This window comes from Lutzomyia longipalpis, chromosome 1 (assembly GCF_024334085.1).
Source record: "Lutzomyia longipalpis isolate SR_M1_2022 chromosome 1, ASM2433408v1".
In the NCBI taxonomy this organism is placed as follows: Eukaryota; Metazoa; Arthropoda; class Insecta; order Diptera; family Psychodidae; genus Lutzomyia; species Lutzomyia longipalpis.
In genome coordinates, this window is record NC_074707.1 from 37255677 (window position 1) to 37278621 (window position 22945).

The following is a 22945-nucleotide window of genomic DNA, read 5'->3' on the forward strand; positions in this document are numbered from 1 at the left end:
CAAGTATGCAAATTTTATTAACCCTTCGCGCACAAGCGTTAATTTTCGGCGATTCTTGAGATATTCTGCATACGTAGAGGTTAAACTTTTACTTGAAATTTATTTTAAAAAAAATCATTCGTTTTGTTTTAATTAGAAATATTTTGTCCTAAGAAAATAAATAAATTCTTAAGGCCTAATTGAATTTGAATTTTGTTAAATAAGTATGGCAAGGGTTAAGAAAAGGAGAGAAACTAATATATTCATTCTTTTACATATAGAACTTGATTGCTTAAATAAGGCAACATCTTCTATATTGTCTGAGTTGAGATAAATCCCCTCAACTCTTCCCAAAAGCTTTGCAAAAGCCATATATTTTATGTTCTATTGACGTCATATTAATAAATTATGTATAGAAGATAGACTAAATTATGTATGTGTGAGAGGTGAGAAAAATTCTAAAACTAATTTATTAAATTAAAATTTTAATAAACTAGTTTCTTAAAGATTTATTTGAGCAGAAAAAGTGAAAACTTGAATCAAAATGTTGACGAATTGGGCTTAAGAAAAGCTTGAATAAAATTAACAAATTATTCAAAAAAAACCGTGGGGGGGTTAGTGACCTCAAGAGCTTTGGCTAGACATATGCAGCAACTCGAGACTGTCTGTTTCTATTATATTTTGTAAACAGGCAGTGTCTGTGAGCAAAAGAAGTCTCGCTGAGATTTTTTTTAAAACATAAATTTCCACAAATCATCATAAAACTTTTACTTATTACCTCTTATAATCGTACTGAAAGTGAAAATTTTCAATAAAATCTTACACGCGGAAAAGTAATAAAAAATAGCCAATTATCTATTTAATAAATCAAATATTAAAGTAGGAAAAATTTCTCTGTTGAATGAAAAGCTATTTATCATTGACGTGATGACATATAATAGCCAACAATTCATTGCCCTTTTGAGGTGTTCAGCAAAAAATGGTTCATTTTGCCATCATCATCAAAAGTAGGTTTATGCGGTGGAATGTGGGTGATTTAGTGGCAGTGTTTCGTGAATTTTTGGTGCGGAAAGTGTGAAATGGTGACACTTACAGGAATTTTCACAGCTGCCCGAATTATTCTCACCTATGGTCCAGGATTTGCGCTCATCTTCCTCCTTAATCGTGCCATTGAAATTGAGCGACCAGACATTGTTGATCATCACCACAGGGTGCACGATCTCCATCCAGACGATGGCTATGATACGTATGATTTCATCGTTATTGGTGGGGGATCAGCTGGAGCTGCTGTAGCGGCGAGATTGAGTGAAGTACAAAAATGGAGTGTTCTTCTCCTGGAAGCTGGCCCCGATGAGACCTACATATCCGATGTGCCACAACTCTTTCCAACCCTGCAGCAAAGTGAGTTGGACTGGAAGTTCGTTACGCAGCCCACGGAACATTTTTGCCTTATGAATGAAAATGGTCAGTGCTTGTGGCCACGGGGGAAAGTTCTCGGTGGATCGAGTGTTCTCAATGCAATGCTGTATGTTCGTGGAAATCGCAAAGATTACGATCATTGGGAGCATCTTGGAAATCCAGGATGGAGCTATAGGAATGTTCTGCACTACTTTAAAAAATCCGAAGATGCTCGAGGACATTTTGCGCGCAGCGACTACCACGGAATCTATGGACCTCTCACTGTTGAATACTACAGATTCGTGTCACCTCTTATGGAGATTTTCTTGAAAGCAGCAGGTGAATTGGGACTCTTAAATCCCCATGGGGACTACAATGGAGCCACACAGTATGGATTTGCACGATCCCAAGGAACTCTCAGGTTTGTTTATCTCTCAGAGTGCTCATTAGTTCGTTAATAACTAGCACTAAAATGAATCCTTCAATTATAGAAATGGGTTAAGATGTAGCACAGCTAAAGCTTACTTGAGGCCAGCATCTCATCGGCATAATCTCCACATCTCACTTCATTCCCATGTCCAAAAGATCCTTATTGATCACCGCAAAATTGCTTATGGTGTGGTTTTTGGGAAGCACGATTGGCCATTAAAGGAAGTTTATGCAAGAAAGGAAGTAATTCTGTGTGCAGGAGCAATACAAAGTCCCCAGCTATTAATGCTATCTGGAATAGGGCCAGCCCATCACCTCATGCACCATGGGATTCACGTGATCTACGATTCCCCAGGAGTAGGGGAGAATCTCCAAGATCACGTAGCAATGGGCGGTGGGACGTATTTAATACATAATCCCATTTCTCACGATAGTCTCAGCTTTGTGATCCCTAAACTGATCACAGTGGATGCAATTAAGGAATTTACCTACAAACACGATGGACCACTTTATGCTATGCCTGCGTGCGAGGTGATGGCTTTTATTAATTCAAAGTATCAAGATCCTCATGAAGATTGGCCAGATATTCAACTTTTCATGGCAGCATATTCAGATAACTCAGATGGGGGAATCTACAGCAAAAGGGGAAGTGGAATGTCTCATGATTACTATGCCAATGTGTATGAGAATATCATTTACAAGGATACCTTCATGGTTGTACCGCTCCTTATGAGACCAAAGAGTCGAGGAAGGATTTTACTAAAGAACAAGGATCCTTACGAACATCCCCTAATTTATCCCAACTACTTTGATCATCCACATGATCTAAATGTTTTGGTAAGTTAATGATTATTTAGAATTTTTTATCTGATTGAAATCTTTTAATTTTCTAGATTGAAGGAGCTAAATTTGGATATTACCATTTTTCACGGACAAAAATGATGAAATTTCTGAATGCCACCCTTAATCCTTTCGTGATCCCTAATTGCATGAATCTACAATATCTGAGTGATGACTATTGGAAGTGCATGGCTAGGCACTACACGCAGACCATCTACCATCCAGTAGGAACGTGCAAAATGGGCCCTAAACATGATAAATGGGCCGTTGTGGATCCGAGACTCAAAGTCTACGGTGTACAAGGACTTCGCATTGTGGATGCAAGCATAATGCCCACAATTCCCACCGGAAATACCAACGCGCCTACAATTATGGTGGCTGAGAAAGCCAGTGATATGATCAAAGAGGATCACTTAAGGCACTATTAGTTCTGACAATTTGCTATAGACAAAATCCTTTCGCCATATAGATCCTTAGTTTAAGGTTTTTCAATAAAACTATTTTCTTTTTTTTATAAAATTTATTTCTTAAAATTAAAAAAAATCATTCATACAATTTGTAGTTTTTATTTACCACGACGAATTTTCTCTTAAATAGTGCTTCCTCAGTCAGACTTTTTTCTTGTCAAATTTGAACCCCGTCTGCAAATGAATCGACCTCCTGCTTTTTACATAAGAAGTTCTGAGCCACAGAATTACACGAAAAAATGGCGCATTTCTCTTGTAGCTTATCACAAATCACAGCATCGGAATGGATCTTCCGTGGAACTTTTGCTTATGCTAAAACATTTGGCTGCGCTTTATCCAGAAATCCTTCACCATGTCCGCTCCCTTTTCGGCAATCATAATCGTGGGGGCATTCGTGTTGGCGCTCACGAGTTTTGGCATAATGCTGGCATCAATGACCCTAAGACCACGAATGCCATAGACCCGGAGTTGTGGATCTACGACGGCACTACGATCCCAATAGGGTCCCATCTTGCAAGTTCCCACGGGGTGGTAAATTGTTACTGTGTAGTGACGAATCATACACTCCCAGTATGCATCGGTGAACATTTTTATGTGCATACATCCGGGGAAATTGTAAGCTGCAAGTTGAGATCCAAATCTCTGCATAGACTGTGTCCTAGATAGCGCAACGGCAATCTTAACTCCCTCAATAAGGGTTTTCATGTCGTGATCATCCTTAAAGTAATTAGGATATATGTAGGGATAGTCAAATGGATTGTTGCTCCTCAACTTAATGGAACCAATACTTTTAGGCCTTAGTAGCATTGGAATGATACTCCATGTGTCCTTATTGTTAATCGGTCCGAAAACATAATCATAGAAAGCTTCAGTTAAGCCATGAGCTTTCCTCAATTGAACTCCACCGTCTGAATTTGTTGATCCCGAAACAAAGTGGAATTCTATGTCTGGATAGTCGTCTGATGCATTAACGTACTTTGTATTCACAAAAGCTAATCCCTCAACTCCTCCTAGAATGGTTAGAGGTCCTTGTCCAAAGACGGCATACTGCAGAACAGTTGACATTGAATGGAGACGATTCTCAACAATAGCTACGGGTTGATTAACCAAGAAGCTCAATCCACCAAGTCCAATGTGATCCTGTAAATTCTCTCCCACTTGTAGGTCCTGAATCATGGGAATTCGATGTTTCTGCAGCTCAGCTTTAGGTCCAATTCCAGAGAGCATTAGTACTTGGGGTGAATTAATTGAACCAGCTGATAGAATAACTTCCTTGAGTGCACGAACGTAGTGAACTTTACGATTTCTAATAAATTCCACACCGAATGCGATCTTCGTCACAGGATCAATCATCACCCTGGTGACATGGGCATTCATAGCTACGTGGAGGTTTGGCCGTAGTCGAGCAGGTCTGAGAAAAGCTTTTCCTGTACTACAGCGACTTCCTCTTCTTGTTGTTCCCTGAGCTATCATGAAGCCTGTTTGCTTCTCTCCATTTATATCCCTGTTCTCGTAGCCCATCTCAACTCCTGCTGCCACAAAAGCTGCTGCAAGGGGTGTATGGTAGGGTGCTTCACCAACAGTTAAATATCCTCCTGTTGAATGATATGGAGTGTTTGTTAAATAGGGATTAGTGTTGTCTTCGGATTTTTTAAAGTAGTACAGAGCATCCTTGTAGCCCCATCCTGGATTTCCTAATTTTTCCCATTCATCGTAATCCTTTTTATTCCCACGAAGGTAGAGCATATAATTCAATACGCTAGATCCCCCAATAACTTTCCCCCGTGGCCAATTACATCTTCCACCTTGCATTGCTAAAAAAAAAAGATTTGTTTTAATATTTTTTTTTCAAAAATTTAAGAATTTATTATTCTCACCTAGACACGAAGTTCCTTGAGGTTCTGTCTTATATTTCCAATCGAGTTTACTGAGCTGTAGGTATCCAGCCATTAAGGGTACATCAGAAATCTCAGTTTCATCTCCTCCAGCTTCCAATAGGAGCACATTCCAGTTCTCCACCTCAGTCAAACGGTTCGCCAGGACGTTCCCTGAAAAAGAATTGCAAGGGAATTTAGCAATCTTGCGAAATTGTTAAAAAGTTTGTGATTCTTACCCGCCGAACCCGCTCCTATTATTATAAAATCATACTCGTCCAGCATATTTGATGTGGAGACATCAATGGGTCTCGACTCTGGATCCATAAGATCTTCATACTGGAAGTAGGCAATAGCTGCCACGAGCATCGGCACAAACCATCCAACACTACTGGCAGCTGAAACGGCTGCTCCACCTATTGCATTGGCAGCCCCAACGATCGCACTCATGGCTCCACGTGATCACGTTGCTTCTGCTAAAGAGATGAATTTTTTCTGTTATTTTTTTTTTTGCTTTTTAAATTTGGTAATCAATGGAGGCAAGTTGTCTGTGGAAGTGAAAATTACGTGGACATAGTCATACTACATTGTAGCTAATATTTGACGAGGAAATTTACACTAACTGGTGGAGAAATTCATTGAAGAAATGAGATGAAGAAGAGGAGGAAAAAAAAGTTAGCATGATTTGATGAGAGTGAAAAAGTGTGTCTATATTGAGAAATGTTTTGGCAAAAAAGGTGAAGGAGAACATGTCTTGAAAATTTCACTCTCCAAAGGTTCGTCTCCCTTCCCCCGGCATTGAATTTACTTTCAATGCGCACCCGGCTTTCAGTGTTGCGCGTCTGAGTGAGCTTCTGCTGAGAGCGGGAAAAGTGCAACTTATTGTGCACTAAATGGCACTCTTTTACCTCCCATACATCAATTAGCAACACCTGTGCAATCTATACCGACACTCTCTAAATGTATCCACCATCCAATTGCAGATTGCACGCATTGCCGTTGCAGCATCTCTTTAAGTGCGCGCGCGCGTGGTCAAAGTGAAAATAAACTTAACTTTCAATTGCCGTTGATTTCCATTATTTATTGGGAACTTTTACGCTCAATCATCTCAATGGGGTATCACAACATAGATCCCCCATGTAGCATTGCAAGAAGAATATTTTATATGTTTATAAATTGTTGTACCTAAAAAATACGTGCAGAATAACAGTATTCGTTAAGAATTCTTGCGAGCATACCGCGAAATGTGATTCAGAGAGTTGTAAATTGGTGAGTTTATTGGTATGATGCGAATAAAGTATATATACCTACATAAATTGTTTATATAAACGTGAAAAGAATTGTTGATTGTGCTTGAGAAGTATAACGGCTCAGAAAGAACTGTGCCATTTCTCCTCAAGTTTATTCTCTTTCCTTTCGTCATCATCGGCAATTCGAATGATGTGTGACACAATTTTGCCAAGAAGCAGAAAATACATTATAGAGCAAACATAACTCGTGCAGCATGCAATTCCAATGAGAACTCGCCATTGAAACCACAGCGTAAACATAAAATTTATGTTACACCATTCCCTGGGTGAGATTCCATCGTTATAGATGAACGAGAAAATGGGAGACATTCTTTACAATTTCCATCACATTTTGTAAGAAATTCACGAATTTTCTTGTTGATTTTGCTTCAGCACATTTACAATGAGTTGAATAAAATTTATTTGAGTTCAGATAATTTAATTCTTTTAGTTTGAATTGCAGAAAATAAACTTCTCAATGTATAGAAAAGATGATAACTTCTGCAAACATTGATGGATGAATATTTTCATTTCATGAAACCCCAAAAATGAATAAATTCCTTTAAAACAAACTGTTGCATCTGGGTTAAAATAACAAATAAATTCTTATTCCAAAGAAAGGAAACAATTGAGGTGAAGTTGCGGTAAGAAAATTCTCTTTCTTCTCTAAAAATAAAATTAAGGAAGCTCGCAAATTCGACGTGAGACTATATTTGGAATTTTTCCACAACATAAAATAAAGTTATTTGAGCTTTCAACGACAATTAGATATGTTATCAGTAAACATTTAACGCCAAAGATCAAAACTTAAACGTTGCTTGGTACTTAATTATCTAGAAAAAAACAAATTCCTTTCTATTCGAAAGAGCAGAGATTAACAAAATAAGCTTAATTTCGTGCAATTAATCACTTATTTTCACTCTTGAACAATTGAAGATCTAACGATATGGCCAAGAAGTAGGTCATCTCAAACCCTTTTGGTAATTTTCGAGAAACTTCCATTAAAGAAATTATTCTTTTCCGCATGAAAATGAACAGCTCATTTACGAAAATGACTCGTTCCAGATCATTTGTTGCTTTTTGTACACACCACGTGTGCCCAACAGTGTACAAAAAAGATATTTCTTTTTTTCTACGTCAATTTAAAGTTCCTTTTGTACATTATACTTATTTTCCACTCATTTAACTCCTTGGCAAGGGCAATTTCGATTATGTGGAAGTTTATGCCAATTTCTTCATCCATTATATAATGGCTAAATGAGGGAAAAATTGATACTTTTCACGGTCTGCAAAGGTGTGAAAAGAAGTTCGCATAAATTAAAAAGAAATAATAATTTCTCTATCCTATAAGTGAAAATAATAAGTGATAATTTATTGCCCATTTGGAATATTTCTCTGCACAGGAAGAAATGCAAGAAAATAATGCAGTGCATTTGACACGATTCACTGAGTTTTTGAGAAAATTAATTAAGACTGTGTTTGGACTTTTTCCTTAAATTGGAAATTATTTTCCTTATTGCTTTTTGGGGTGCTTTTAATGGAATGCCTCACGCATTCTTGACAAAAAATTTATGGCTCAACATCACTGCACTTGCTTTTAAAACTCTGGCTGTTGTAGGAAGGTCAAAATGTTGCAGAGAATGAGAGAATTTTATTGGCAATTTCTTTCTGCGAATTTTTATTCATGAATTTTCTTCACCTTTTCGTCACTTTATTTTATGGTAATGTTAAACATGAATGACTCGCCTGTGATGTCATACAATCATGCATTCACTGAGTGTGCTTAGTAGGTAAATCATTTAATGAATTTAATTAAATTTCTCCCCAGCTGCGATGGGTATTTTGAAATAGAATAATGCACAGCGAGAAAAAGAGATTTTGGTATATAATTTCACATGGAGCTTCTCTTAAATTAAAAGATCTCTCCCGCACATAAGAAGATTTCAATTTCTTCAATCAAATATTTGCACAGCGTGTTTGAAAATGCAATAAAGGAATTTATCTATAAAATGTCTTACCACAAAATGCTCTCTCTCTCTATGTAAGAATGGGGGAGAACTTTTAGCACCAGCTATGTGTTAGAAATGAGAGGTGCCTTTTCAAATAAGTTTTCGCGATGCAACTCTGTGGCAATAATGTCGTTATTCCAGCACAGCAGACATTTTAACCACCAATTGCAGCTTTTCTGGCTTCGTTGCAACGAACAATCCGTATGGAACGCAATCTCGTAAATTTTATCCCAAACACTTTGTGTTCCAGAATTCCACTCTTCTTTTTAAATAAAAATTTTCTTACACGAGGAATGTGAGACACTTTCTGGGTGGCACAGAAGAGACACTTGATGGTGTACGTTAACACAGTTGAATGGTGGGTTGGCAAAAGAAAAAGCCAAAGCAATTTGTATTCTCTTAGCAAAATTGACACAGTAATCCCGCGGTGTCGAATAAAATCATGCAACTTTCACGCAAAAGTGACGGAGGAATTTCTTTCTGCGTCTTCTTCGACTAACAGTTCTTCGGCAACTGAAGAAGCCACGATCGAGTCATTGGACTGTGAGCTACTCAATGGATGGATGATGGTGTATGGTGTGGGTTTTTGTTGTACAAATACACAAGACGTTTGAAAGGGAGCCCATATTGTGAAAGAAAATTTTCTTTGCCATCACACACGTATGCATGTGCGCCATTACTTGATCACCTACATCTCCCGCGCGAGGAAGGTGATCGAGCCGGGCGACAACGGGGAAGGCAATAAGCACTAAGAGATTATGAAACAGAGCCATTTCACCTGCACAACTCTTGCTCCACTGTGCGACAAGGCAATATGTAGCCTTTGAGCGCATTACCAAACGAAGATCAAGTTCACGATCAAGTGCGCAGCTTCAGTGACGCGTAAAGATCAACGCGACATGGGATCAGCTGGCAAACGGGATTGGAGGAAGCAATATTGATACATGGGAATTTTATTAAGTCACTCAGGTGAATCTTTCACTCTGTCTGCACTTCATTTCCCCCAACACACACATACGCATGGCATTTCCATGCCATTCGATCGCGAGACTCTCGATTAATCTTTCACCTGATATTCATCACGTAGTCACTCACAGACCTCAAAGGGGCGATCGTGTGGAATGTTTAACCATTTCTTGGCTGGGCTCACACAAAATTATATACTCTACATACAACACTCTGCACAATATATACTTTTTAATGAAAGTTTTCAAATAAAATACATTGTTGTACATCAATATCGATTATATAGGGGTTTACTCACGGATTGGCTTTTCGGTTTCAGTTGGTATTTTCAAAACAATATTAATTTTTCTTCATTATTTTACAAATTTAAATTTAATTTATACCATAAAAATTCTACGGTGTGATTTTAATTAGATGTAAATTTAAAATATAATTTTGTTAAAGAAAAACTTAATGAGAATCTATTCAAAGCTTTACATGCAACTTATCTAACCCTGTAGATATGTATGTATCTACTTCTTTAATCTCTTAAATTAAGAGACCAAGTACCTACTATTATCTACCTAAGTAAGAATGAATTATTAAAATGCCATTCAATATTGTGTGGTAAATAAAACATTTAAAAATTGTAAGACATTAAAATAAAAATAAAATGAACTTCACGAAAAAAAAATCAATGAAAAATTCTAAGATCTGGTGCAATCATTAAAATATTCTCCTAATTTAATTTCTTTTTAAACAAACTTTTAACATAAATTATTCTTCAATTTCAGGTGGATGTTGCGGATCCACGCGAAAGAGGACAATCGTGGGAGGATGGGCCTGGGCCTGGTGGCTAGTCACCGATGTTCAGCGCCTTTCCCTGGAAGTGATGACACTCAACCCAATGTGCGAGGGCGTAGAGACGGCACAGGGTGTCCCTCTGACAGTAACAGGTGTTGCACAGTGCAAGATCATGAAGGTATGCCCAGCGGGTCTAGAGGCCAAAAACCGGCAACATTTTCCAGGTTTTCTGTGTATAAAGAAATTTCTTTTAAAAGATATTTTCTCCTGCATTTTTATTATTTTTTCTCATTTAGGACTCTAGCATGTTGTCCGCCCTACAAATTTTTTGCCTAACAAATATTAAAATCCTTTTCTTACTTATACTAACCTCTAGATTTAGATGATTTACATTTAGAATTTCTTTTTCCAGAGTTCCTGCTGTATTTTATTGAATTTACTAACATAGAATAAATTAATTTTATAACATTTTATTAATTTAGTCTGTAAGAACTTTGAAAGTATCATAACTACCCTTAAAAAAGAACTTTAGTCTAATGCAAATTTTATAAATTCGCTTTAGGAACGTCCATCGAGATTGTGGCTGTTTTTCTTTGAATTTGAATTTTATTGCAAATCATTTCCTTTAAACCTTTATTGCCAATTCTAAAACATTAATCTAACACAACAATGTCTATAAATTATAGCGGCTATCCCTCCAAACTTTCTCTCAAAAATTTAATAGCCTTTGATAGCGAAACACTTAAAAGATTTCAAGATCAACCAGCGTGTAAGTTTTTTTTTATTGATGAATTTTATGTTGTAAAATGGTGTTTTCTTTTGTTTTCTTTCCTGGAAACACTCTTTGCAATCTCTTATCGAACGTTGATTTGCACCACGAAATGCACCACAGTCTTTTGCTAAATACATAAAGTCGAGACCTTATTGAGAAATTCATTACCAAACTCTTTTTTGTTTCATTTGGCTCTCTTGCAACATTTCTTGTGTGCATGAGCTAATTTAAATGAGCTTCATTTCAAAGACTTATTGCAGTGTCTCTCCTTCTTATCAAATGCTTAATTTTTTTTTCATTTTGCTTTCAATGGGTGCACGATTAAATTTCAGTACACATAATTTGGGATGTTGTGTACATGTTAATTCATTTTATTGTTATAAAATTTTTATCAAATATACAAATTGCAAAGTAAGTACCAACATAAATTGCTAATTTCCACTCATTACACAAAACATATTTTAACTAATGATAAAATTTTAATAAATCACCGTTGGAAGCTCTTTGAAGTTAAGAGATATGTGAGAAAACAGCTCTCGATGCAGGCGAATTTGAATTTTAAAATAAAAGTGATATTTTTGTGTGAACTTGCAGGAGAATTTTTTCTTAACATTTTTAACATGCACGATTTTTTGTTCAAAAGTGTGATTAATTTATGTTTTATTTTAAAAATTTGTTTTATTTATTCTATTTTAATTTAAGACATTATTTTTATTTTATTTTAATTTTATTTTCTTTTCTTTATTTTTTATTTAGATATTGAAAGAAAAAAATAATCTGTTGATAATGCAATGTTATCATCAGCTGCAGGATGGATGACGATGAAGCATCTTCAGCGTGTGCCGCGAACATTTTTGCACTGTTTTTTCTTTTTGTTTTTCTTTTATTCCTTTTCACATACCTACCTCTTATTCTGAGAGTTTGTGCGTTTTTTGAGAAATTTAAAAAAAATCATCGATCGGAAATGTAATTTTTTTTATTTCATTTCTTAAAAAGTTTTAATTTTATTTTTCCTTTTCGAGCACGTAATTTTTGATAAAAATATAATTTTGGTGTTGTAGTTTATTTTTTGATGAGAATAATATTAAAAAAGAACTTTTCTTTCCGAATTTTCATGGTGAAAAGGAAGTAATGTTTTTTTCCCCTAATGGAAAGTGATACACAACACAGGTTTTCGCAAAATGTAAAAGCCAACCCTCTCTAGTGCAAGTCGACGGCGGGCCAACGGATGCTGATTCTCATCCCCTGCGTTTTTTTCTTATTCTATTTATAGATGATGAACGTGTATTATTTTCACCATCAGGCCGACGAATTGCTCGGGACTGCCAGTGAGCAGTTTCTGGGGAAATCTGTCAAGGAGATCAAGCAGACCATCCTGCAAACCCTGGAGGGACACTTGAGAGCCATTCTTGGTAGGTTCTTTGAATTTTATTGCATCAAATTGATATTTTTTCGGGCTACTGAAGCACCCTCTATTTTGTCTCTTAAGCAGATTATTTCGACTCTTAATTTTAGAGCTTTGGCCAATATTTTTATTGAAGAATGTCCTGTGAATTACCTCAAAATTTCACACTGCTGAATATTTGTGTGTGGGATATTATTAGAAGAAGAAGATGGAAATTGAAATAGTTTAAAATTATTCAGTGTGACAAGTTGTTATGCAGATGCTCCATTTTCGCAATTTCTTCTATGCAAATTTATTCTATTATAAATTTCATTGCAATTCTCTCATGTCACGCAGATAAAGCGCCTCAAACCAGTGTTAGCTTCTAAAGGAGAACAACTAATTTAGCGCAAGCGAGGTGTGCCACCTACAAATGATTTTCCATATACTACGATTTAATTACGTTCAAGAATGTATTTTGATGATAAATAACGTGAAGAATAGATTGCTCCACTAAAAGGCTCGTGAAGAAAATTAAGTTGTGGTGAAAAATTTGTCTGAACTTTTCCGCTTCTGGAGAAGAAAGGAGATAATTAATGTTTGAAAATTTACAATGTGGTTCTAAATTGAATTCTCCTAATGAAATACGTGTTATTCAATCATAAATTGGTATTGAGAATGTCCATTTATGTATTTTATTACAGGAAACTAGAACACAATGATAATTATTTTAAAAGGTTTTTCGGGGTTCCGTAAAATCACTTCTAATTTGTAAAGAAAAAACATTGGAAAGAAAAATCTCCATTTTCCAGAAAATTAAATTTCCGAAATTAATTTAGAATCTATTAATAACTTACAGAATTCATTTCCTAAATAACTAAAAATGAAACACTCGTCATATCAATTTTATTTATTTTTTAATAATCTATTTAAATTTAATAACCACAGTATTGCATTTGTCATAATATTTTCTATATTTTTCCGAATTGCATTATATCAGTTAAATTCAAAATTGTGTGAAAATTTTTAACTCGTTCGATAAAGTTTCCATCAATTGGAATAGTTTTGTATCGATTGTTATGGCGCTTTATGATTTTCACGGAGAATTTGCATAATTTAAGTTTTATTTTACTTTTATAAAATTTTATCTAACGCTATGATAAAAATATGCTTCAGAAGAAGAAAATTAAATTTGACTAAATTATCTGTTGAATATTTATATCAAATTATTTTTATATTTTCTACGTACTCTTCATCAGGAAAACTAATTATTATTCTTTGAAATGTTCAGCAAAAAAATTATTTATTTATTATTCTTCTGAAAGAATCAAATAAATCTCATTAATTTTTCATTTATCTCTATAAAAGCAAAATATTTCATCCCAAATGTATTAATCAACATATTATATAACTCAATTATGATCCATAAAGATTTTTCTTTCATTAAATTCACTGTGCAAATGGCAAGAAAACATTAATTTTCATAAATATAAGAAGATACGTTTATTAGAAAAATTATAGGCTCATCAATTCTGTTCTTTCATTTCTGTGCCAAACAGTTTTAATTAACTTCGTGCAATTTTTCCGAATAACCCTTTAAATGTCGCACTAATCCCGTGTAAGTAGCAAAATATATGCGAGCTTTATCGCACATATAGGCACCTGATTCAGCGGAAAAAATCGCCGCAATTTTCTTCACATAGTATGGAGAACAATGTCATTTTTCCCACAAGACTTTTTCTCTATCCCCATATCCCATTTTTTCCACTCTCATAGACACTTTGTGTGTACAACATATAGAAAAAAAATCAGCTCATTATTTGCATGACTCAAATTGTATGTTCTCGCGCGTCTCTCCAACGAGACAGACACACACAGACGTTTGAGGCACTATGAGAGTTTTCTTGAGTCGGGAAAGACGTCCGTGAAACTGGAAATCAGTTTGCTGTGAGATTTTCGTCTTGGCACACGGCGTCGAATTATTGCGTGCAAAACTCTTATCACTTGCGGTGTACCTTATCAACACAACACCCTTAGTTATTTTGTAATTAATTCTGTGAGGTGTATACTGTACATCTGCAGTGATTACGCGGGTATCTCCTTACGCTATTCTTGGTATCTTGGCGTGGGAGATTATTAAGTATTTGGGAATGTCGTCAGAAAATTCTGCACCAAACACCATTCGGAGGCACGAGTTTATTTTCAATTGAATCCAATTAAAAGCTTTGAGTTTTGCACTGCTCTACGTGCCAGAGTATCGTGGCGAAGCAACGAGTGAAGACGGAGAAAATTTTTTAACAAAAAAAAAATCTTATTTATGCTAAAAGGAAATTCTTGTGCTTGAAAGTGAAAAATGATTTGGATGGGTGCATTTAAATTGACACTAATCTTGGGATTTACCTACATTGTTATAAAGAGGTAATAATGTGATAAATACATAGGAGAAAAATTATCACCATTTAGTACATCTTTATTTCCCACTTTCATTGCAACAATCCACACACAAAACAGAATTCTTTCCATTCAACACCTCAGTGCTGTGATAAATCTTTTTGTAGGTTGCTCACAAAATGTGAATTTCGCATTTTGTCGGTGAATTTCACCTTTAAAATTTTTGCTTCTCGTCCACTTGAATCATGTTTGAATTTCATTACTCTCTGCTAGTTTTTTTTCTTCCTCTTTTTCTTTGGCTTTAGCAAATAGCGTCAGAGAGACAAGTTTTTAGTTGAGAAATCCACAAATGTCCCCCAAGGGGATTTTTTCACTGTGATAACGATGAATTGCAATCATGAAAGACAGACACACACTTTAATTCCCCAGATATCCCAAGGGTGGAAAATTTAATCTCTTCAGATGACTTTTCTTTAATACTTAATGCATCATTTATCTCCTTTAGAAGATTGCTGTGTAAGAAAACTTTATAATCATAACATCGTTGTAATGGATTGAATAAAAAATCAAGCAGTGTGAGGTCATGTCAAGCTTGATTTGAAATGTTTATAAAATTGCATCATAAAGTGAGAATCGTGTAGAATTCTTTTGCCTCAATCGTGTGTGAGAAAATCTTTTATACGTTTTAATAATAAATCCTTCAATATTTCACCTTATAATTATTCTTTATTAAATTTCTTCTGAATCACACTGTTGTCTATCTTCTCTCAAGGAAAATTCACAAGAACTTTTGCAGCAGTTTTGAATTTTTGATTCCCTGCCAATTGAATTCCAAATTAATCCGTAATGGATTTCTTCAGCTGCGATATTAACCCACATTAATTTTTCATCAACTACCTACATTGCCTCCTCTTTATTACTCCCATTCAATTACGTACAAATTGAATTTCCTGCTTAAACTTCGTGTCTAATTAGTGCAGAGTTTAATGCCAAAATATTCTATGAATTTATTAATTCAGTGAACTTATGTATATTGGAAAAAAAATAAATGGAACAATATTTTTTTAAATAAATAAATTGAATTTCCCACGAAGAGAATTTAGTTGAGTGGAAAGGAAGTTCAATAAATATGATTTAGCTAGGAGATAAATCACGTTTCTTGACCAGAAAAGAGTTTGCAATTTCTATAGTCTCTTAATCCACTAAGGAATTAATATTTCTCCATTGAAAAAGTTCTGAGGTGAAATTCAATTTAGCCAGGATTTTAACAAGTGTTACTTATAGTTCGCTTTAGAACTTGCTCATCCCTAGAGCATAAACAAATATAGCATCATTTTCCTGAGAAAAATTCTTATAAATGAAACCTTCAAGAATTTTTCACATATTTGACAATAATTTGATGAGAAAATCAAAGTTTTCTCCACAGTTTCCTGGGAAAGTCAATCATAACGCGTCCAGTTATTAGAGTTGGTATACCACAACGCGGATGGGTCAGTCTATGCGTTGTTATTTAATTTGTGAGTAGTATTAGTAGGCAAAGTCGATTTTTTGTAAAATTAAGCAACTTGACAGATTAAAATGATTATATCTTAAGTTCTATTAGACCTACAGAAATTTCTTGACTAGTTATGGAAAGCTATTGAAATAAGCTATAATCTGATGTATATTGCGATACATTTCAAGGTCACCTCCAGAACACAAAATGGCGGATTTTTGTTCTACCAAAACAGTTTTTTGCACTTTTTGTCCACAAGGAATGGTTCTAGAGATTTCTGATGTTTCGGAAAGTTATAGAGTTTTGCAAAACCTTTAATTTGATACCAAATTGAGCAAAATCGGACAGACCGTTCAAGAGATATGGCTCTTAGAACTTTTCAAATTCAAGAATTTTTCAAATGGCTATATCTTCTAAACGGAGACATAGATTTTCTTCATTTTTGGACTGATGATAGATATTGAGTCAGGCTACGACATATCAAAATTTAAAGGAAATCTATAACAGATGTTCGGAGATATTGCCCCTTAAAGTTAGGCAATTTTTGTTTTCGATTTTAGCGCCTCTTGCGGATGTTTTTGAAACTTGGAATGTTCTAGACTGTTGTAGGGCTTCTCAATACCTTTCATTTGATACCAAGATGGTCAAAATCGGTCAAGCCGTTCTCGAGTTATATTGAAAAAACACTTTTTGCTTTAGGCCGCCATATTTGCTAAACCGATTGACCGATTTTCAAGTATGATTTATTGATGAAAACATCTCACTGAGCACTACAACATACTAAAATTTCAGACCTCTAACTATAAGGGAAGTGGTTCACGGTATTTCAAAATGGCGGACGGCGGCCATTTTGAATTTTGAAAATGTGAAAAAATGAAATTTTACACCCACATTTCTATAGAAAACTTCAAACCGGAAGTCTCTATCTGTTACCGTTCTTAAGATATAAGGCAAAGTTTGGCGCACCGGCAGGACGGCAGGACGGCAGGCCGGCCGGATCAAAATTTTTCCACCACCACTTTCGTAATGTGGGATGTCTAAAACGTGCTCATACCAAGTTTGAGCCCGATCTGAGGTTGTCGGTTTTTCCGACGATTACAATACTTGGTATGCCACGATTGTGGTATACCAACTAATTGTTATAATTCTATCGGGTTATTTATCAAATTTTAAGAATTATTAATTTGAAAGTATAATATTTCTTTAAGGAGTATTTATATTTGCACAATATTTTCTGCTGCTTCCTTAATTTCTATGCAAATAGAATAGCTCTGTAGCCCTAGAAAAATCTTTTAATTTAAGAGAAGTTTAAAGAATAAAATTCAACGTTTTTTTTCTTTTGATCATTACAGGAACTCTTACAGTCGAAGAAGTTTACAAAGATCGCGACCAATTCGCAGCATTGGTCCGCGAAGTGGCGGCACCTGACGTTGGCCGTATGGGCATCGAGATCCTTTCATTTACCATCAAGGATGTGTACGACGATGTTCAGTACTTGCAGTCGCTGGGCAAAGCACAAACGGCCAGTGTCAAGCGTGACGCCGATGCGGGAGTGGCTGAAGCAAACAGGTGAGCAACCTGCAGCTTCTTCTTTCTTTCAATAAAATCCTGACAATTTTATTTCTTTATTTGCCTCACAGGGATGCAGGAATCCGGGAGGCGGAGTGCGAGAAGAGCGCCATGGACGTGAAGTATGCAACCGACACGAAAATCGAGGACAATTCGAGAATGTACAAACTACAGAAGGCGAATTTTGATCAAGAAATCAACACTGCGGTATTTGATGGTTTTCTTCTCTCTCACGCCCCTGCCCATGGCCCCCCGATGATATCCCACAAATTAATGAAAAAGAAAAACATTGAGACATACTGAAAATTCATATGTACCACACTTTTTTTTATTTCGTCATTTCAGAAAGCCGAATCCCAATTAGCCTACGAACTGCAAGCAGCTAAAATTAGGCAGAAAATCCGTAATGAGGAGATTCAAATTGATGTTGTGGAGCGACGTAAGCAGATTGAAATTGAAGCTCAGGAAATTATGAGGAAGGAGAGGGAGCTGAATGCCACCGTGAGGCTTCCAGCAGAAGCGGAGAGCTATCGAGTTCAAATGATTGCTGAGGGCAAGAGGTTAGTGTTCCTTTAAGGATGTTTTGTTTTAAGGGAATTCGGCATTTCATGCAACATTATTATTTTTGTAGAACTCAGACCGTTGAAGTAGCTCGTGCTGAGGCTGAGCGCATTAAGAAAATCGGTTTGGCAGAAGCGACGGCAATTGAATCAGTGGGAAAAGCTGAAGCAGAGAGGATGAGAATGAAAGCCGGCGTGTACAAACAATACGGAGATGCTGCTATAATGAATATCGTCCTAGAAGCTTTGCCCAAGGTGAGTTGAAATGCATTTCCTGCCCTTCCTTTGCCGCAGGATGTTTTCTTTCAATAAATGGCCATTTATTTGCACAGATTGCTGCTGAAGTAGCCGCCCCATTGGCTAAAACGGATGAAATTGTGCTCATTGGTGGCAATGATAGCACAACTGGAGACGTGACACGTCTCGTGGGGCAACTTCCACCGGCCATCAATGCACTAACAGGTGTGGATGTGTCCAAAGTTTTCTCCAAGATTCCCGGAGCCAAGGCGTGAATTTAATTCAACCACACGCAAGTTTTTTTTTTATTATTTTCACAAAAAATATTTTTTTCTTTAAAACACTTTATGAACTTTTTTTTTGTTATACCCTTTTGATGCTACACAATTTGTTGATTTTTTATTTTTTTAATTTCACAAGTACAAAGAAAAGAAATGCGCGAATTTCTTTTGCCATAAGATAATGCACATTGCGCAATTTGTTTAACTTTGCCCCTAATATTTGGGGTTTAATTTCTTGTGTTTATACTAACATTTTTTTGATATAAGAAAGTATTTCTTTTTTTAAACCAATGATCCATTTTCTTATAAGTATATTAATGAAAAAAAAAAGAAACAATCCTTTCTCAGTCAAGTCAGTGTGATTGTTACCAGAGCTTTTCAGTATAATATTGTAGTATGGAGAAAGTAAGAAAAAAAATGGGGTCAGAAAGGAACCTATAAAACAGATCATTTCACTTGAACTGCCAAAAATAATTTCTATATAATTAAAAAAATATTTTTCTCCCATATAGAATATTTTCCACAGATAAGTGTATGTAATTTGCAAAAGAGATTGAGGTGAAAACATTGAGAACACTAACACTAAAAAATAGATAAAAAGAAATCCTTTTGAAAAGAAAATTGCTATTGAGTAAGGAAAAAGTGTAGCTAAGGTAAAAAAATAGTAAATGTAAAGTGGACATAAATTGGCAATTTATTCTCTAAATTTTAATGCCTTAAAAAATGGTGGAAAAGTAGATTTATAGAAGAAAAAAAAGTGTTTAAAAGAAAACTATTTGAGATGAGATTAAGTATAAATTGAAGAAAGAAAATTAAGTAAATTGATCATGCTAATTAAAAGAAAACTAAACTTAAAATAAAAAACTGATGTGGGATTTTATAAAATTGATTCTACGATTTGCAAAATATATACTTCTTTTTGAATTATCTCTTAAGCTTTAAAAACGTTTTTTTTAAGATATTTTAATTAATGCTTCACTTGGAAAAGGCTTAGTTTAAATTTTCACATCAAAATAAGCATTTTACGTTTTATAGAAATCACGTCACAAAGGTCAAATGTTTATTAAAGTTTATAGAATTAAATTTAATTTGATTAAAGTCTAAAGAAAATTTAACCATCAAAAACTCTATTTTATCATCTAAAAACTGAAAATAAAACAAAAAGGCGAGATAGTGTCATAAAATTAAATTGAAGCCAACTTCACACGAAAAATATTTATTTAACATGTGAAGTTGATTTCAAATAAGCGTTATGACGCCATAATTTCTTAAACAATCCGCCATATTATTTCTTTTTTGGAAAAAAAATCTTTTTTTTTTTAATTAAAACCAATGATTTTTAAAGCTTAAACAAGGATTCATAAAAAAGAAAACTCGAGAATTAATTCTATAAAATCCCCTCACTTAAAGCAAGATATTAAATTTTCTTTAAAAAAAACAGAAAACTCCTTAAAATGAAATATAACAGTGGATTGTAGAAAAAGAATAACTATTGAGGGACAACAAATACGATGAAGTAGAAAGAAAAAAAAATACTCTACACAGAATTATTTTTGATATTGTAATAGTTAACCAAAAGAAAACTAAAAATGAGGTGAAAATTGAAGTTATATTTCACGAAAGAAATATGAAAGAGTACAGAATGTGCTAAAAGTAGAAATTAGCAGAGAATTTTTACTTTTTAGCAGCAGAAAATGCAGTAAAAAGAATGAAATGCATTAATGTAAGAAAATATTTTCTTTCTGAAAATTCACATCTTACGCGAGTATTTTGTCTTAAGCTGCAATAAAGATGTATAGATTCTTTTCTTTATTAAATTCAATAATTTTTTTTTATAAATACATAACTTGAAGATGAAAAAAGTTACTGAATTCTTCGGGTATAAAAGAAAATAATCAGAAATTTCTATAGATGTTTCTTCTTTCATTTCTCTTGCGTAAAATTTTTCTTTTGAATGCGCTTCACTCGATGATTGTTGGAAAAATTCGGGGCCAAAGAGTGTGGTGTTATACGATAAAAGAGAGTTAAACTTAATGAAGAATTAAAAGAAAAAAAAGGTGTGTAGATTGTTAAAGTAAGTTCCCAAAGAGAATTTAAAGAAAAAAATCCCATCAAGCTCTCAAAAAAAAACTAGCAGAGAGAGCATCAAAACCCTTTTTAGAATCCTCTCTAGGTAGACATAAAATTAAACAAAAAAATGTATGCTTGTGTAAATACCCCTCCCCCTGAAAAATATAGCAAAAACAACTTTTAAAAGAAAATCCGTCCCCAGAAAAAATTAAAGAGTCGTAGAAAACTCTTCCTATATGATAAATTTTTTGAAAAGAAAATGTATTTTCGCATAAAAGAATTTTCACTTAAAAAGGAAGCTTTTTGAGGCATTTTTGGCATTGCAATTCAGTAATTTTTTCAATCTTCGCATATTTCGGTGAATTTTTCTTATTCTATTTCAAATTTTTCTTTGTTAAATGATAAGAAGAAACACGTAGAAAATTTTTAGAAAATAAAATGTACGATAGCAAAAAAATCTATTTTCTATTAAAATAATGATAGAAAAACAAATTAAAGATTAAAAAAAAGAAGGAAGATTTAACATGAAATAAATGTGTTCAAAATTGTTCAAAAAAAATTGAGAAAGATGAAAAAAATCCTTTAAAAACTAACGTAGATTTTTAACCGTTTCAATCATTTAAAATGTAATATTTCCAATACTTTTTTTTATTAATTTTTCAGTATTCACTAATCTCTTTTTTACAGGATTAAAAAAAACGAATTTTTCATATAAAACATAGAAAGAAAGAAAACCTCAAAGACATTAAGTTTTTTTTTCCAAAGAGTTTTTCTTCATGAGAAGATCTCACCTCTGCCTATGGAAGGTGAGTGAAATTAGACAGAATAAATAGAAAAAAAAGTAAATCCGTAACAATGATTCAAAGAATAAGAAAATGAAAATAATCCCAATATCTTCTCGTAAAAAATACCTCATTTTGAAAATTTTTTATGATTGTATTTCTGAGAAGAGAGCAAAGAATTAGTTAGGGGTTAATTATTTTAGTCAACGTAATGGGTATAATAAAATAGAGCAGAAAAAAAGTATATTTACCGAAGAAACAAAAAGAATAATACCAAGGAGTTAAAAAATATATTTTAGAAGAGAAAATAAAAAACAAACTAGGACGTAACTAGAAACAACAAGGCGGAAAATGGACGATCCTATCTTTAAATTCTTCTTCTTTTTCTTTAAGGAAATGGTACTGAATTAAGTATATTGTACCTTTGTTCTTTAAAATTAAAAAAAACAAATCTATTTACAGAAAAGAAGAAAAACAAACTCATTAAAAAACACAGAATAATACCTACAATTTATATACAAAACACATGAAATCTTTCCATATTTTAAAAGAACTAAAACAAAACTATTTCTATCAAATCATTTTAAGAGAATAATAAAAAAAAAATCCCAGCATTTTACGTGCATTTCCTTAATTGTTGTGGCGCTAAAAGCATTGACTTTCCTCCACAATGCTCAAGAATATTTTCTTTTTTTACTAAATGAAAATAAAATGCGATTTTCAAAACCACTTTCGCATCACAATTTTAGTTTTTTATTAAAAGAAATTAACGAGATTTTAAGCTGAAGAAAATTTTTAAGAAGCAACACAATATCTTCCAAGAAACAAAATACTGAATGAGAAACTCTACAGATTTTTTTCTTTTTTCCACGATTAAATTCTATTTGAAAAAAAAAGAGCAGAAAAAAAAAGATTTAGCTTCTTGAGAATTCGCATAAATAAGGGCATGAATTAAATTAAATTTGATGTGAACAAAAAAGTGTATAACTCGAAATTTTAATAAAAATATTAAAAATTTAATTGTTTTTATTGTTTTCAGTCCCAAAAACGTTCCAAAAGATTCTTCGCCTTTTACCTTTTAAAGAAAAGGTTTTAAAGGTACAACATAGCGTGAAGGAGACAGTTTTTCCTATAAATTATTTTCCAAATAGCAACCAGGTTTTCTGAATAAACTACGCCCGTTAATTTGATTATCAATATTGGACTTTATTCTGCCTTATTTAGCAAAATTAAAATGAACATTTCCTGGTTAAAAATCTCATTTTGACCGAGACATGCTCAAAAAGTTTTCAAAATTGCATTGAAAAGATCATTCTTAACTAAAATTCTTATAAATGTTGATTTAAGAAGTTCTAAAACTCATTATTTTA

General features: G+C 33.9%; 3 protein-coding genes across 5 annotated transcripts in view; 2 read left to right on the top strand and 1 right to left on the bottom strand.

Annotated features, from left to right (window-relative positions):
• LOC129787150 (flotillin-2) overlaps nucleotides 1-22595 on the top strand; it is a 131420-nt gene extending 108825 nt beyond the window's left edge. The window contains exons 2-9 of one of the 3 annotated variants that reach the window (XM_055822501.1): nucleotides 10025-10212; nucleotides 12110-12218; nucleotides 17429-17645; nucleotides 17717-17852; nucleotides 17991-18205; nucleotides 18277-18460; nucleotides 18538-18734; nucleotides 20165-22595. In XM_055822501.1, coding sequence (XP_055678476.1) covers nucleotides 10025-10212; nucleotides 12110-12218; nucleotides 17429-17645; nucleotides 17717-17852; nucleotides 17991-18205; nucleotides 18277-18460; nucleotides 18538-18717 — 1229 coding nt within the window. In that variant the 3' untranslated portion in view covers nucleotides 18718-18734; nucleotides 20165-22595. Of the gene's footprint in view, nucleotides 1-10024; nucleotides 10213-12109; nucleotides 12219-12331; nucleotides 14609-17428; nucleotides 17646-17716; nucleotides 17853-17990; nucleotides 18206-18276; nucleotides 18461-18537 lie in introns of those variants that run through there. The other 2 variants (XM_055822500.1, XM_055822502.1) reach the window with 2 other exon arrangements.
• On the top strand, nucleotides 978-3201 carry LOC129787130 (glucose dehydrogenase [FAD, quinone]-like). The gene is made up of 3 exons (XM_055822466.1): nucleotides 978-1798; nucleotides 1869-2643; nucleotides 2700-3201. Exons 1-3 carry the CDS (start codon nucleotides 1059-1061, stop codon nucleotides 3072-3074), a joined length of 1890 nt encoding a protein of 629 aa, XP_055678441.1. The 5' UTR covers nucleotides 978-1058; the 3' UTR covers nucleotides 3075-3201.
• Nucleotides 3147-8854, bottom strand: LOC129787131 (glucose dehydrogenase [FAD, quinone]-like). The gene is made up of 4 exons (XM_055822467.1): nucleotides 8295-8854; nucleotides 5227-5463; nucleotides 4991-5161; nucleotides 3147-4927 (listed from the first exon to the last, which is right to left on the bottom strand). The coding sequence occupies exons 2-4, from the start codon at nucleotides 5435-5437 to the stop codon at nucleotides 3426-3428; spliced, it is 1884 nt and encodes a 627-aa protein (XP_055678442.1). The 5' UTR covers nucleotides 5438-5463; nucleotides 8295-8854; the 3' UTR covers nucleotides 3147-3425.
• Nucleotides 22596-22945: the final 350 nt, after the last annotated feature.